This window comes from Rhea pennata, chromosome 17, assembly GCF_028389875.1.
Source record: "Rhea pennata isolate bPtePen1 chromosome 17, bPtePen1.pri, whole genome shotgun sequence".
Classification (NCBI taxonomy): Eukaryota; Metazoa; Chordata; class Aves; order Rheiformes; family Rheidae; genus Rhea; species Rhea pennata.
Window position 1 is genome coordinate 5,770,526 of NC_084679.1, and position 15,697 is coordinate 5,786,222.

The window sequence follows — 15,697 nt, forward strand, 5'->3', positions numbered from 1 at the left end:
CTTATCAAACATTCTTTCTCTGTAAGTAACTCCATTAAAATATCCTGTAGAAAATTAGAACAAAAATGTTTTTGAGAGGAAGACAGAAAATAAAACATTTTTTGCACACTATACATCTTAGAAGTAAGGATACTTTTAACTCGCTTACATCTTAGCTTCAACCATGCTGTCTTTGGAACCGTGAAATACAGTTTCTGTATATGGAGATGTGTGAACTGAGGGTTCAGGCTGGAAGAAGGAAGACTGCTAGCCAGGATGAATGAGTAGTAGTGCTCAATAATGGTAGGAAATAAAAAATGAAACATTGTAGAACACCTCCTGATATTTCATAGCTGTGTTATCAAAAAATGTTTTCCTATATAAATCTTTATTAAAGTGAGGACACAGATCAGAAAAGGGTTGTACCTTACATTACATATCTTTAACAATATTCCTGTGCATATTATATAGATCCAGAGAAGATCACTAATATTAAATATTTGTTAGGCTGTTGATTTCCAAAGAGTGTAAAAAACATAATCAAGATATTAATTTCCTTCTAAAATTCCTACTAAAATCAATGAAGTTGGGAAATGTTTTATCAACTATTCAGATAGATATAAATGTAACATTTTGAGCAGTGGCTCTTAAAATGTGATCTGAGAAATGATCTTTTAAACTTATTGAATAACTTTCCACAGTGTGATTACTTTCTTGCAAAATAGTCAAAATCTGGAATCTCACAAATATTCTCCATCTTAGATATGTTATACTCCCCAAGTAATGGCATTGGCTTCTGTGGGACTTTTGGTAGAAGGGAAGGAGACAAAGCGAGGCAAATTCAGGATCCAAGCAATAAACACTGGTAATTAAGATGCATATCTGGCAATTTATCTACCATGTACAAAGTTGTGATTCAGAGAAAAGTTAGCCTTGAGATTTAGCATTTTCAGGGCTGTCTCAGAATTCCAGACAACAGAGACATGGTTGTTTTTATTTTTCATTTGTTGAGTATTTGTTTATGAAATGGCAAAATAATATGACTACACAGTTCCCAGGAGGAGAAAAGATATGGGTAATATGCTCTATCTTACATCTTGGCTTGATTCAGGGATGTCTGTGACTTCATCAACAGATGAGCCTTCAAAACAAAACCTCTTGCAACAGTTTTGTAGCACCCTGTTATCGTATTTCTTGATGATAGCCTGTGTGTGTAACTGAATGTGAAACCTACTCTGCATTTCTTCAGTTAAAAAGATGAAAAATCATTTAGAAAATATAAAAATATCACTGTAAGTTTCAGTGCTTAAATACTACTTAGTAACTCCAGTTCTGCACTGGTACGTTTCTGTATATGCATAATCTGAAGCATATGAGTAATCATATTGAATTCAGTGATGTATTTGTGGGATTAAGATCTCTTCATATCTGAGAACTCAAAATAATGTGATAGATTTTTCTTCTTAAATTGTCTGCAATTTTTTTAAACAATCCTGAGTAGTCATTTGCAGAAAAAAAATCATGGCATAATGGAGAGGATTCACAATCAAGATTTTCACCTCACTGGGGGATCTCCTGAACATTTTGGAGTCTTGGGACACTTGAGGGAGTCCCTGTCTATCTACTCCGGAAAATACCGTCTTTCGGCTGTGAGATTTCAAGCTGAGAAAATTGTGGAGGCAGGGAAACATACTTATTTCTAGTACATAGAAAAAAGCTTTAGATCAAAACTACTAGCTGGGTTTCTCAATTTCTGATGTCCTTAGAGAGTTATTTGCAAATTAATTGTAATATGCAAAAATATTGCTTGTACATGATAGTGATTTATGGTAATTGGAATACTGATGGGGGAAAAATCTTCTAGACTGTTTAATGAGCACCTGTGAACTTACGGAATGCATGCATGAGCATCCTGAATGTTTGCCTGAGAGATTTTGTTTCCAGAGCTGTGGGATTTGGACATCGTTATTTAGAGGTAAATTGAGAACCTCTTACAAATGGCAAGCAGGTACTTGGTAAAAGTTCTTGGGACAATTAATGTGAATAATTGCTCAATAGTGTAAATAAGGAGCTTGCGATCTGGCTGTCTTTTATTGTTGATTAATATTTGTTATAATTTACTGGTCTTGTTTCAAATGGTGAAATCAGAAGTAAAATGAGTTTCTTTTAGAAAAGGAAGAAATACAGGACCATATGTGGTGCAAATGAAGCTCTGTCTGATATAGTGCTAATACATTTTTTCCAAGCTCTGAAGGCATTTTGCAACATTTTTAGCAGCAATTTCTGCAGTGATGACTAACTTCTGCAGGACAGAAAATTACTTTTTTTTGGGGAGGATATGAAATGATCAAGAGAGGAACAGCCTACAATATCCAAGAAGCTATTGAGTTAGCAGAGTTATAATGCCACACAATTAATACGCTATGAGAAATAAATCATCTGGAAAAATATGTAATAAACAGGAAATATTCATGTTGTCTTTTTATGATATTGGAAACATAAACACTTAATATTTGAAACAATTTTATCTGCATATTAGCAGATACAGTATGCTAGTTTCTGTCAACACATGGATTTACTCTGATGTGTTTCTTTGGCTGATGTCATTGGAAACATTGATAGCTGATTCTAGTTTCAGTGGGAGGAATTACAAGCCTAGTGTCTAAAAGAAATGACTATAACAAAGCTCACTGAAATGCCTAAAGAAAAGCTCTCTGTGATCAGTCAGTCTCTTGACTTCCACAGTCTTTGAATCAATATTTTAATTTGAAGAACAGCTATATGAAAAGATGAATGGCTAAGTTGTCACTAGAACTTTTTCTTAGCAATTGAGATTAAAGAGGAAGAAAGGCTGAAGTATTTGTGTAGTTTCTTTTGTGCAATTTTTTCTCATGTTGTGCCTGTTTTGCAGATGGATCAGCTAAAGCCTGCAATCAAACAGAAAGGGAATACAATTGCAACTTTCCAATTTTCTTTATGTACTTATTTCTTTGCCCCTGGAAAAACAAGATTTTTTTTGCATGTTGTGTGTATTTAATGGCATTATTTAGCTGGAGGTGTTTGTTTTCTTTCATTTGGTAGCCTTTCCCCAGACTAAGAGACTTTCTCACACCAAGGTCTGACACAATTCGAAAAGGAATCTTTTCAGTTTATTGAATAGAAACTTGATGCTGATCATACTTCGCTTCCACTGATTTCCAAAGGCAGTGTTGGCACTTTGCATCCTTGGACCTTAGTGTGAATGCAGATGATACTGCTTGGCAGCCAGCACAATGTTAAAGATGATAAAATACATATATTTCATAGGAAAACATTTTTAATAGCTCTAGAGCATCTTGAACAAAATAAGCATGAAGATAAAGGTAGAAGCAAAAATTACTAAGGAAAAACGTATTTTATTTAAGCTTATTTAATATACTGGAAAGCTTGCAACATTAATGTTACTTTTTTTTTTCCCCTCTTCTGTCTGTTCTGGTAATGAAGGAATCATCTACATGCTGCAGGTCACATCTGCATTCTTAAAGATGTTTCTGGCTGTGAAAGTCCAACTGAAATAGCAAATCTGATCTCTACAAAGAATTTTGATGCAGCCCTGGCCATTCATCTTTATAAAGGAGGCAAACTTCTGCAAGGTAATCCTTTTTCAGTTTTGCAGTAAAGATATCTCTTAAAAAAAGGTACTGAGAGAGAAGAGAATGAATGCAAACAGTTATTAATGGCAATAAATGCAAAAACTCATTAATCTAGTTATTGCGTTTATCCACTTCAACAAATGTTATTAAACAGAAAATCTTTATCTGTGGGAGATCTGATCCAGAGAAGAGAGAACTAAATACATGTACTTTTAAAGCACATAATGCATTTCATAATTACGTACTTTAACTACATTAAGATAAGAACATTATATTAACATTAAGATACTTCCAGCAAATCTATTCTTTTCAAAGGACAGTTGCTTGGCTAAGTATAACTGAGGTCAAGTAGAAAAAAGCAGAAGGGCTAATTTGATTTTTCTGTTCAAAGATGAACTAGGTTTTCTGGACATGAAATAACTTAGAATTGTCATTCATGCCAGCTACACTGTAGGAGACAGGTTGTTATCAGACAAATAATAAAATTTTCTATTGTAACTGGCCATGCAGAACAAAACTTTAGCCTGCCATTAATGACACACTAGAAGCACTAGCTTCCAAAATTTAGGCACTGTCACCCACTGAAATTGCAAGTGTGTACCTGTTTTTTAGATCACACTTGTGTTGTCCAAATCTGTGCACACTTGGGCAAGGGTGCATAATTTGATACTTCTGTCAGATCTCAGAATAAGTTGTATTGTGCTAGTTTTCAGCCTTCAAAAGTCCCCCAGCAGTATGTACTAGTAGGTTTCCAGAAAGCCTGACATATTATTGCTAGAATGCTTTTGTACTTTTTTTTCCCTAAATCTGCTAACACATGTATTTAGACTTTGCTTGTTGGAATACTGAGATATTTGTTTTTGTGAGAAATCCTAGATCCTTGATTTGGAAGAAGTTTGTGAAAGATGTTAAAACTATTCCCTGTTTGCTAAGGAACAAAAAATAAGGCTGGATTTCCCAAAGTCTACTGTAAAATTTTATGCAAGTCAAGACTGCAATAGAGTTATCTGAACTCTATTGCTATAAGCTTTTCAAACTCCCAGATGACCTCCAAGCATTGACATTTGAATGATTTACAGAATTTAAATGAATCAGTCATACTGTTCCTAAGAGCATTTGCAATAACTGGAAGAAAAATAGAAAGGAAATCTGTGAAAAAGCAAGACAGTAATATGATTGTTGGAATGATCCTAGTGACAAGTCTAAAAGCTATTGCAGTCATCTTGGAGAGAAAAAGTGATTGAAAAGGCACTTTTGTTTCTTTTAACATTTATTTCTTGCATGTCCAATAGTAAGAAATAATTTGAAGACAATTTGTCATTACAGTCATAGTGCTCTAAGTAAACTTCTTGGGCCTGACAGGGTTAGCTCAGTTGGTTAGAGCATGGTGCTGCTAATGCCAAGGTTGTGGGTTCAGTCCCCGTATGGGCTATGCTGAGGGTTGGACTGGATGATCTCCAGAGGTCCCTTCCAACCTTACCATTCTGTGATGACACTTGAATCTGTGTCTACATGATTGAGGATGTATAATCAGCACATGTAATAGATGACATAATTTACTTCTGTATTTATTAGAAAGACATGTATTCACATATCACAGAAAGTCAGCCTGTTGTAGGATCAGTACTGTGGTGCTTTGATAGTGCAATTCTCTTCACAAACTGTAATTCTCTTTACAAACATTAGAGTATCATAGCCATCTAAAACTGCAAAGGAAAGCCTTAAGTAGTCAGAATGGAAATAGTTCTTTCATTCTTTGTTTCTTCATTTACCAAACTAGCAATACTAGAAAATGTGAAACTGCTAAAACCCCCAAACCATAGAATCTTTGTCTGATGTATATATTTTTATCTTTTATCCTTATAAATATATTTTATTTCCTATTTGCATTATCCAGGCTACCTTATTTGTTCGTTTTAACCATGAATTTTAATTATGAGAGTTCACTGAATTTAGAGTTGTTTTTTCTTCTCCACAAGATATTGTTGATAGTGATATGATATGTGATATCAAAATTGTCACCAATAATTTAACAGCCACAAACATTCAAAGTCAGTTATGTCCCTTGAAAGAAAGGGCCTCCATCAACACAGTATCCTCTAATGCTCAGCTCATTGGCCTAGTGCTCAGAGGACAGTGTTGTCTACTGAGTTATTTACCTTCTCCCCCCTCAAACCGATGGCAAAAGGGAGAAATCAAAGCACATTTTCTGCCTTTCTTAATACACAGTGTATGCTGGCAGCCAGCAGGAAACCGTAGCTGCTTCTGTTGCAGCTAACAGAAATCTGTAAGAATCCACAAAACTGGTCACCTTGATGACAAGTTTTTTTAGCCTATGTTACTGGAGAACTGTTTTACAAAACTACAATCCTAGTAGTCTGGAGTTTAAAAAAAACCCGTGTTCTATATGTAGTAATTAGCCACCATTCGATTGTTATTTGTTAGCCTAATGAGGTGTAAAACTGACCACCGCTTAATTGTTTTCAATGCCTAAACAATCAACACTGAACGTTATTGTCTGCTATGTTGATTAGTTTAAGAGGGCGACATCTCTGGTAATTTGCCAGTTACTAAAAATAACTTGGCTCCAAGAAAACAAATACTGTTAGAAAAGAATCTTAAACTTCTTCTGGCTTTTGTGTTTTTGTCTTGGTAGTCCTAGGCCTTGTCCACATAAGGTTCTCTGCTCTTAGCATAGGGATGTTACACCACACTGTTCTGATGGCTTTACACTTTTGCAAATATGAATTTATTCTGATGCATCAACAGTAGGCTTCTACCATTACACAGATGCCAGTAGGGTAACTAGACTTTTGTTGGTATTTTGAAACCTGAATGTTGTGGCAAGATCTCATACACAGGCTTCCCCATAGATAACATACTTTTCTTTACTCTTACTGTACCAGAGCACTGTAGGCAGCCTGAAGAATGTTCCCTAAGTAGAGTAATTACCGAAGAAGCTCTTGGAAGGTGTTTATAAATGCAGATCACCCTTTGGGAATGAAAGGGGACAAATCTTGGTGTGGATTCATATATATTACCTTATTTAATCATGATGGAATTTTCTGATGTTGTGTCTCTACCTTCATTTTTTTGTAGCAGTGAAATTGGCTTCAGAAGTTGGGCAGGAACCTTGCCAAAAATCAACAATATTTTTTAAAAAACCAAAAATGGTGTCATTGACCCACTTTGCAGGATGGCCACCCAATCCATTGCATTAGAATGCTTGAGGGATAGCAAATGTGTAGCTGAGGCTAGATATATGCGACCAAACTTCATGGTCTGGTGGTATTCAGATTACCACCAGATATGTGAATATCATTTAAAATACATATGCTGTTCGGTGGGTTGCTGAGTATAGAAACTTACTGAGTATGTTTTCACTAAGTGTGCACAAAGCCAAAGAAAATCTCCTAGCTAGACAACAGACTAACATGCTGTGAAATTGCATCTATTACATTTTTTTTCCAGTCCCCAAACCACAAAAATTCAAGTTTCTTCAGGTTTCATTGTCAAAGACTTCTCTGTGTGTATGACATGGCATTATCAATATACCTTTTCACTCTTAATGCCTCCTTCTAGTCATTACCCTGACATGTTGTTCCCCTTCTCATCTTAGTCGTTGTTTTGCAGGTTGCAGAATTCCTTTTGGAATCATCTTTGGTGGGACAGATTTAAATGAAGACATCAGATGTGAAGAGAAGCATCGGGTAATGGGAACAGTACTAGGAGAAGCCAGGTAAAAGCACATGTAGAAGGATTATGACAGGAGATTGTATTTTTGTAAGGACAGACCTTTTAGAAACAGTTCCATAAAAGCTTGGAATCACTGGGAGTCATGTAGGCCAAGAGAGAGACTTATTGAAATCCCTGCAAGCTCTGCTTTTTATGATTTTATGATTTTATGATTCAGTGGTGGAAGCAGAGCAGTGTCTTCCTAAAATATAATTATATGTAGTCTATTCATTTTATGTTTTCTGTGTTACAATAATTTCATAGCATTTGTCCATGTAAGAGTTGGCAGAGGTAGCAGTGAAGCTTAGTCTCTTGGGCTGGATTTTCAAAACACTCAAATCCCATCAAAAGGTAATGAAATTTGTGCTCTTGCTAACTAATCCTGTGCTTTGTGTACTGAATCATAACTGTTTCCTCGAATAAAAGAACTGTGCAGGTGATGAGGGTATAAATTCTAAGGTGGGTAAAAGGAATGAGAAGAATAATAGCAAGAATATATTTAACTTGTGATTTGACAGCCTATTGCTCTGTAGAATAATCTACTGTATGGATTGGCTTTAAAAGACAGCCTTTGATAGTTTAAAAACTGCAGACCATAGCAACTTGATTGTGATTTACTTAATGTGTTTGTAATGGATACAACTGTAGTATGCGAGCAAGTTATAATTTCTTACCAAAGCTATTTTAGTCTGATTATATTTGCAGAGATTTAGGTAAAGGAAAGCACATCTGAAAATCTCCAATAATATCCATACAGCTGTCATTTGTATAAAACTTTTCTGGCTATGAAAATGGCTTATATTTGTTTTTTAAAGAGCAAATCTTTGGTGGTGGTGGAGGTGTGATTATTCTTATTAAATCTTATTGTAGTAGTATTACTAGCCCAAGCAAACTTGGACCCCTTTTGCATGGCACTGTGCAGACATGTTAGAAATGCTAGATGTTGGTCCAGGTTGATAATATTTTTTAAACTGTTTGCTAATAAATCTTGTTTTATGTTACATACAGTCAAACGTGTAAAATATTTTATATTGGAAATACAAGCATGTTTTACAGATTAAGCTCTGTCTGTATCTACAGGCGAAGGTGCCTAGCAGTTTGACTTCCTGAAATGATAATTCAAAATAACTGGCATTTGTACTGTTATGTCATGGAATCAAACCTGTTTTCACAGGCCTTGCATGGCCATCTGGCGTGTTGACAGGCTGCTTGACTGAAAAGCATGTGACTGAAATGTGTTCTTTCTTCCAGTTTGTGTGATCCTTTTTCTAGATACATAAACAAAGAAGCAGATATTGGGGAAAAAATCTTTAAACACATTCTCCTAAGTTTTTAGGTAAATTGAATAGTGAATATTCTCGTGGTGTTTTAAAGTCTGGAAGAATTTCAGTGACATGTCAGTGTAGCTATCAAATATAGCTCAAGGGCTGATCAGAAATCACAGTAAGATCTAAAAATGAAAAAGGTTTTATCAGCATGTCTCATTATTTCAACATCCACAGTAAACAAATTTCCTTTTGCTTCATCCAAAGATCTAGTGACTTCAGCAGTGTTTGACCATGTCCGTTGTGGCCAAAAAGGCCACCTAACCCAAAGTTCACATTGGAAACTAGAACATTTTGTGAATGCTTCAATTAATAAAATTAATTAAACAGATAACTTAAATCTTATCAAGGCACAGGCTCCTCCTCCTCTCTCTTGCCTGTGGCTGTGTGACCCACTCTTTTTTTGTGCCAGCACTGAACTGCTTTGTTGAGTGGGTTTAACTCACTGGAATGGTGTAAAACTGACTTCTTTTCTTTCTGGCCTTATTTTTTTTTTTTTTTTTTGCCACTTTAAGGTAAGTGGTAGATAAACTTACGGAGGGATACAACAAAGATTTCTTTCTAGTGGTTGTCAGATGTTACAAGAGGTCACTCAGTGTCATGGAAGTATACCCTCAGCTTCTGATGACTTGAGTACTGTGAGGCTTCAGTGCAGAAGTCACTTCTGTATAAGTGAAGGGGTCCCTAAGTCGACAAGGTACATATGCTTGTGATAAAATTTAAGCATCTTGAAAGTCTTTCTGAATCCAACGGTATCACTTGTATACTTACTCTAGCAGTGCTTAAAAACCTTGCTGAGCAGTCTGCTGCTGTATCTGTTCATCACAGCCTTTATGCACGTGATGAAGTCCCATTTGATTAGTCACTAAGGAATTGCCATTAAACTTAGGTTTACATAGCAGAGTGGAGACATGATCGTAGCGTAGATAGGTGCACAGGGATTAATCTAGCTAACACAGGTAACTACAATAGTTCAGATATGACAGTATGGATTTTGGTTCATGTTAGCAATGAGGGTATGCGTACAGAATCTGCAGCAGGCATATATTTGGTGGTTTTATCTTTACTAGTATCATTACGTGCACTATTTCTTTTTAGCCAGCTTAACACTGATGTAGATGTGCTCTGTCTGTAGCGCCGTATAAAATGTGGTAGGTGAACAGACTGTGAGTACAGCGTTTAATCATGCTCATTGAAAAATCATTAGGGCATTTTCTTACGTGTGACTTGTCATTGAAAAACAACTTAGGACCCCATTCAAGAAAAGAATTATATACTTACTTATATTTGTTATCAAATAATTAGTAGTTATTCTTTAGACAACTCTGAAGGAAGAGAGTTATCTAATGTTTTAGTTAAAATGAGAACGTTAAAGTTCAGTAGTGGACAGAATGAAATTTTGTAAAAACGGAGTTCTTTATCTTGGAGACTGTCCATTTTGATCCAATTCTGTATTTAAAAAGACAGGATCTGTCAAAAATATAGCTAATATAAAACATATGCTTTACTTAATGGTTTTTATTTATGATAATTAACTTAGGAACTTGAAAGGTATTTTATTGGCTTGGATTTTTTCTGATGCTTCAAAATGTATTACTGTGTGCTTTATCCAGTTCATAATATTTTCTCTGCTACAGGAAAACTAATTCAGTTTTCTAGAAGTTACACTGAATACCCTTCTGCAGTATTATCACAAGTATTATTCATTGCCTAGTTATTAAAAGAAACATTGATTTTTTTTTTCTTCTTTATTGATTGCAGGGTTCTAGGCAGAGAGTACTATGAATTGTAGATTATTTGTCCAGTACAATATACCACCAAATTCCATAAAACAAAGTATTGAACACTGCCTAGCATTATAATGACTGTTTCATTTTTAATCAAATTCTTCTAAATGGTAGTTGAACTCCTCATGGGTATATTTTCTATTGAACAGTATTTTGTAGACTTAGGAACAACAGTTTTCTGTGCTTGTTAATGTGATGTATTGGAAGTATAATTGCAAAAACTGGAAAGGAAGTATATGCAACTTGAGAAAACAATCATTTGCAAAGGTTTTAATAACCTTAAAGCTGTCAAGTTTTATACGTGGAATGCCTTGTAATACCATGAAGCAGATGCTACAAAACAAATACCTGGGAATGAAGTTTGTTACAAAGCAAAAGTAGGAGTTATAATTCAGCATTTTATGTAACTTCTAATGAATGATTGTGACTTCATGTCCTCAAATTATAATGTAACATCTTCAGGGGGAAAAGGGCTATTCTGGTTGTGACATGGTAATATGTTTCACCCCTAACCATCAAGATGTCACAGGCCTGGGTCATTATAGGAACCCCATTAAAGGCTAAGACAGAAGTTTTACATTAATTCTATGAAAAAGGAACATGGAATCACAAATGTAATATGTGATAGCCCGTGCTTTATATTCAGTCTTTATAAAAAGGATTTAAAAAATTTTGCTGAGCTAATCTTGCTCACATATGCACAAGCACATTTTGCTAATGTGTTTACATTGTCTCTCATGAAGGTAACACTGAAACGTTTACATTTCACATTACTACTCATCTTCAGAAAAGGACCCGTTTGGGCTTCTAGTTAACACTAAAGTTCCATTTAAGAATAACAGTCAAAGCACATGTTTATATTTCATCATGACTTAAAAGTTACATTAAAGTTCAGTATGTTCTTAAGCTCTGTTCTGAGCAGGGAAATAACTCGCATAATTTCTAGATATTAAACATGTTATTCTTACTGGGAGCTTGATGTATCTAGTATGTTTAGAAATCAGACTTCTGTGGTTGAAGCCTCTCAATAAGGAGGCACCTAAAAATAGGAATTGTGTGAATGTTGCTTTTAGATGGTCTCTAATATAACTCTTGGTAACTGTGGCGTGGTAGTGTCTTGCATACTTTTCTCAAAGGCATGTACGTAGAAGTCAAGATGAGGCATTAGAATGTGGGAAAAATAGAGTAAGTTTGGGAATAGAACTGAAACTTCCCTCTCCTCCATCCCAGTTGAAAATCCAAACCCTTAAGCTGTTGAGATACACCTCATTTAGCTGATCTTCCTCTGGTATTACATTTCTTGTAGATTACACAGGAGAAATAGCTGGTGTTCATATCTCAGCCTATTCTACCGTTCAGTCTATCAGTATTACTGTTTGTAAGCATGAGGGTTCCTTTGCTCCATATGGCTGTGACAGGTCTCGTTTCTGGGTATCCAACTCTTGCTACTTACTGCAAAGGACTCTGGTGCCTCACTCAGCGTTGTGAATTCCACTTCCACTGAGGGCAGTAATGTCCAGAGCTGCACAGCCAAGTGCCTCACATCTCTGAAATTCCAGAGTTGCAACCTAATCACTGGATTATCTTTCTTCTTTTTTAATTTATTTCGTTCTGGGTTTTTTTCCTTAGTTTGAAGATATTCATGGAGAAGAACATTTTAGTTTCTTTCCTCATCAACATGTTTGTTTCTCATCAACGACGCTGACAACTTAGAAACAAGGAGAGAGTATTGGAGAGAAGGTTTTAAAAATCTATCTGCTCACCTGCGTTAAATTTAGTTGCAATGATTTACAAGCAGTGGGATTTGGCATTGTCTAATAATAATAGTATGAGACTAGGTAGACCTAAGCTCCCTTCTTGCCAAGCTTTCGGGCTGTGAAGAAGGCTATTCTGGCTTACAAGGATGTAGAAACCACAAAAACTGATTCGCTACTGGAGCTGTGTGGATTACTCTCTAGATATGCAGGGGATATTCCCATTATTTTGTTTTTCTCTTACTGTAATAAATCCTCGCCTTGATTCCACAAGAATAAGTAGTGAGTCTAGTTACGCCCTGAAGAGACACCATTTGTTTTAGCAATGTTTTCTGGTAAAACAAATACAATACCTGCTTTTTATTTTTCTATCTATAATTGTTTTTATCAGTCTCCGCTGTTCTTATAAAGATTTTTTTCTGAAGTACTCGTCTGTTTTTATGTTTAATCATTTTAAGCAGGTGATCCCAACCATCTTTGTCCGTTTAACTAGGTTTGCAGTGGCTTTCACGACGAAAATGAAGGAACTGGCAGCAGCAGAATGGGTATGTTTATGTGATGATGGTGGTGATTATAGCATTAGCAACCAGGCATTTTCCTAAAATGTTTTCTAAATAATGCTAGAAAATTGTAATAATCTTCATAATCTGTATTCTTTTCTTTTTTTCTCTTCAGAGAAAGCATTTCATATTTATGTGCTTTGACAGGTCAAATAGATCTGATGTTTAAAAGCTGTTTGGTATTTGAAAAGAGTATGGAACGGTTTAGGAAGTGCTTCTTTGTAGCATTTAAAACTAATCATTGCTGTTATTATTGAGTGTCTCCTGATGCCATATGCATATATTGTTTCTTTTCGCATCATTTAATAAACCTCTTTATATTGGCAAATTTTTGCTAAACAGCTTTACTTACAATAAGGAATTTGAAAGAATAATTTGAAGATACTTGTTTTGTGAGCACTGAAAATAGAATGAACTCCTTAAGGTGAAGTGCAGGGCTAAAATGGAAGTTACACTAAGCCCAGCAATATGTAACGCACAGCACTAGGCTTTGAAGGGTGTTTATATAGCACAAAATAGCTCTTTAACTTTTTTTTTTTTTAACTCGTGTCTACTTCTGGAAACAAAATGAAACACATTTCGCTTTTTCTGTGTTGCATGATATACCTGGCAATAAAATTATTTTCATCCTACAATATAGTGGGTAAATGTATTTGACAAAGTATTTGCAGGGAATTACTTATCCAGCCAGGAACTGGCAGTAATAATGGGAAACAAAATCTGCAGAATAAAACAAAATGATAGTTAACTGGTAATACTGAATGTTTTTTATCCTTTAGTAGCAAATGCATTATCCGTATGAAATACATTTTCTTATACTAAATTTAGTTTACCTGCAGAGAAACATATATACATATAGAAAAAATGTGAAAACCCTTCAAATGCAGATTCTTGATAGCCTCATTAATTAGTCAAAATATATTTAAGTTGCTACACTGTTATTAGAATTATTATTTAATGTTAGTTTAACATAATTCTCCATATCTGTGTATATGAAATCTGGCTGTATATTAACTTTAATGAATCCTGGATTGATAGTAAGCTCCCTGTTACTCCCCTGTTTTTATATAGACTCATTGATAGTAATTATATTTTACAAAGACCCAGAAGTTCCCTGGGAGATTGGATTTTAAATGCGGTGAATCCAAGTCTGTCACTGCTGTAGATCATTGATGGCTTTGCCACTGAGTTCAATGAGTCTGGGATCAACCTCTTAACTTTCTGGTCCCACAGCAAATACTAATTTCAGTTCTGTGCAGCTAGATAGTTTAATTCATTCCATAGACTGTTCAAATAATGTCTAGGTGTTGTACAAGGTAAATGCAGTAGCCTCATGCAGTTCTTTGTGAGGTGAACTTGCTTGCTTGGATAATGTGCTGTTTTGGTGAAAGTCCGTGGCAGATTAGGGAATCGAAGGCAAGTCTGTTAAATCTTAAGCTGAAAAATCACCTGCTGACTTGTGTCTTAAATCCCAGAGGGTTGAGTTTTGTTTTTTTCCAGCTGTATTTTCATATTGAGAGAGAGCACAAAGGCCACACATTTACTTTCAAATACTGAACATCTTTCCATACCGTAGTTCACAGAATATTAACACTTTTTACATATTAAGTGACATTAACATAAACTGCATTGTTCCTCTGATGTGTGCTTTATTAGTTAGATAGTCCATTAAGAATTTAAATTACTAACTTGTAAGCAATTGTGCTAAGCAGAAGAGCTGTATTCTTCCAATAAATTCTTTCCTATTGCATTGGATAAATTATCTTTAATTATACAATACCTAATATGGTGTTTGTAATAATCTGAATTCTAAGTGAGTTGGAAATACTGTAAAGATCTTGTGCTTATGTGTTTTATTTCAATAGCGTAATACCAGTGCGTAAGAAAGAATTACCTATGGCGAGTTTTATTAGCATTCAATTTCATTTTTCCATTTTCCTTGCTACCCTTTAAAATAAAGAATATAACAGAAAATTGATCTATAGAATGTGCATACATCTGTATGCGCTGTTACACAGCATTCCTGCTCTTTTATTCTTGATGATCTGAGCTCTGGCAGGAATATGTTTACTCACTGTAAAGCCATTAAGGGTCTGGCAGAGCATAAACCAGATGCTTAACTTTAAACTTATGTTTGAATTTTAGTAATAGGGAACTAAGTATATACTTTCCCCCACTGAAGTTTGAAGCAGAATTATGCAGCATGTTGGCTGTGGAGATAAAGCTGGTTTAAGCTGCCCTCTACCCCGTCTGCTTTTTTTCTACTGCTTCTTTTGTTACATCTATGTCCCAGGTTTAAACTTCAGCCATTCCTGGTATCTTGCAAATCAGAATGCTGCAGCTGACCTCCAACTTGTGATGCTCTCTTTGTTATTTGTGAGACTTTTTTTTTTGCATGAGATCTGATATAAATTAACTTGTTATGTACTTATAGGTAGGATAAGGACAAAGATGTGTTAAGCAATTGAAGCACTTCTGGTATTATTTTAAATGCTTTGAATAGAAATATTCTTACGGCTTTTGAAAGATGTAGTCCATTTGTACACTTATTCGTACACTGTAGCATTAACAGTGTATGCTCTTTCGTGCATCCATTTTTATGTATTTGCTGGTTGTTCATTTGATTTTTTTTGTGAATTAGCTGGTTCAGTCACTCTGACTCTCAGAAGCCACCTCCCTCCCATCTGTGTACTGCATCTTGTTGATGGCTATTCCCTTCTTTCTAACTCATTTCTGTCATTTTCTTATTGTAGTTTATTTTTAGTAATTAAAACAGAATGTTATGACTGAGCGGTGGACTGGGGGGGGCAGTCACATAGAAATGATAGTAGAAAAACAAGGCATTTGCAGCCAATAAATAAATAAATAAGCCTTTCCTTGGCTTATTTTCTGAGCTGACTGGTTGCTTCAACAGTTGATGTCTGT

The 15,697-nt window shown here is 35.2% G+C and overlaps 1 protein-coding gene across 1 annotated transcript in view; it reads left to right on the top strand.

Annotated features, from left to right (window-relative positions):
* Nucleotides 1-15,697, top strand: part of GLT1D1 (glycosyltransferase 1 domain containing 1) — a gene marked incomplete at its 5' end in the record, with an annotated part of 63,525 nt that overhangs the window by 7,060 nt on the left and 40,768 nt on the right. Inside the window, 3 exons of the mRNA XM_062590356.1 lie at nucleotides 3,463-3,611; nucleotides 7,245-7,350; nucleotides 12,706-12,757. Of these exons, the coding sequence (XP_062446340.1) occupies nucleotides 3,463-3,611; nucleotides 7,245-7,350; nucleotides 12,706-12,757 (307 nt within the window). The remainder of the gene's footprint in view (nucleotides 1-3,462; nucleotides 3,612-7,244; nucleotides 7,351-12,705; nucleotides 12,758-15,697) is intronic.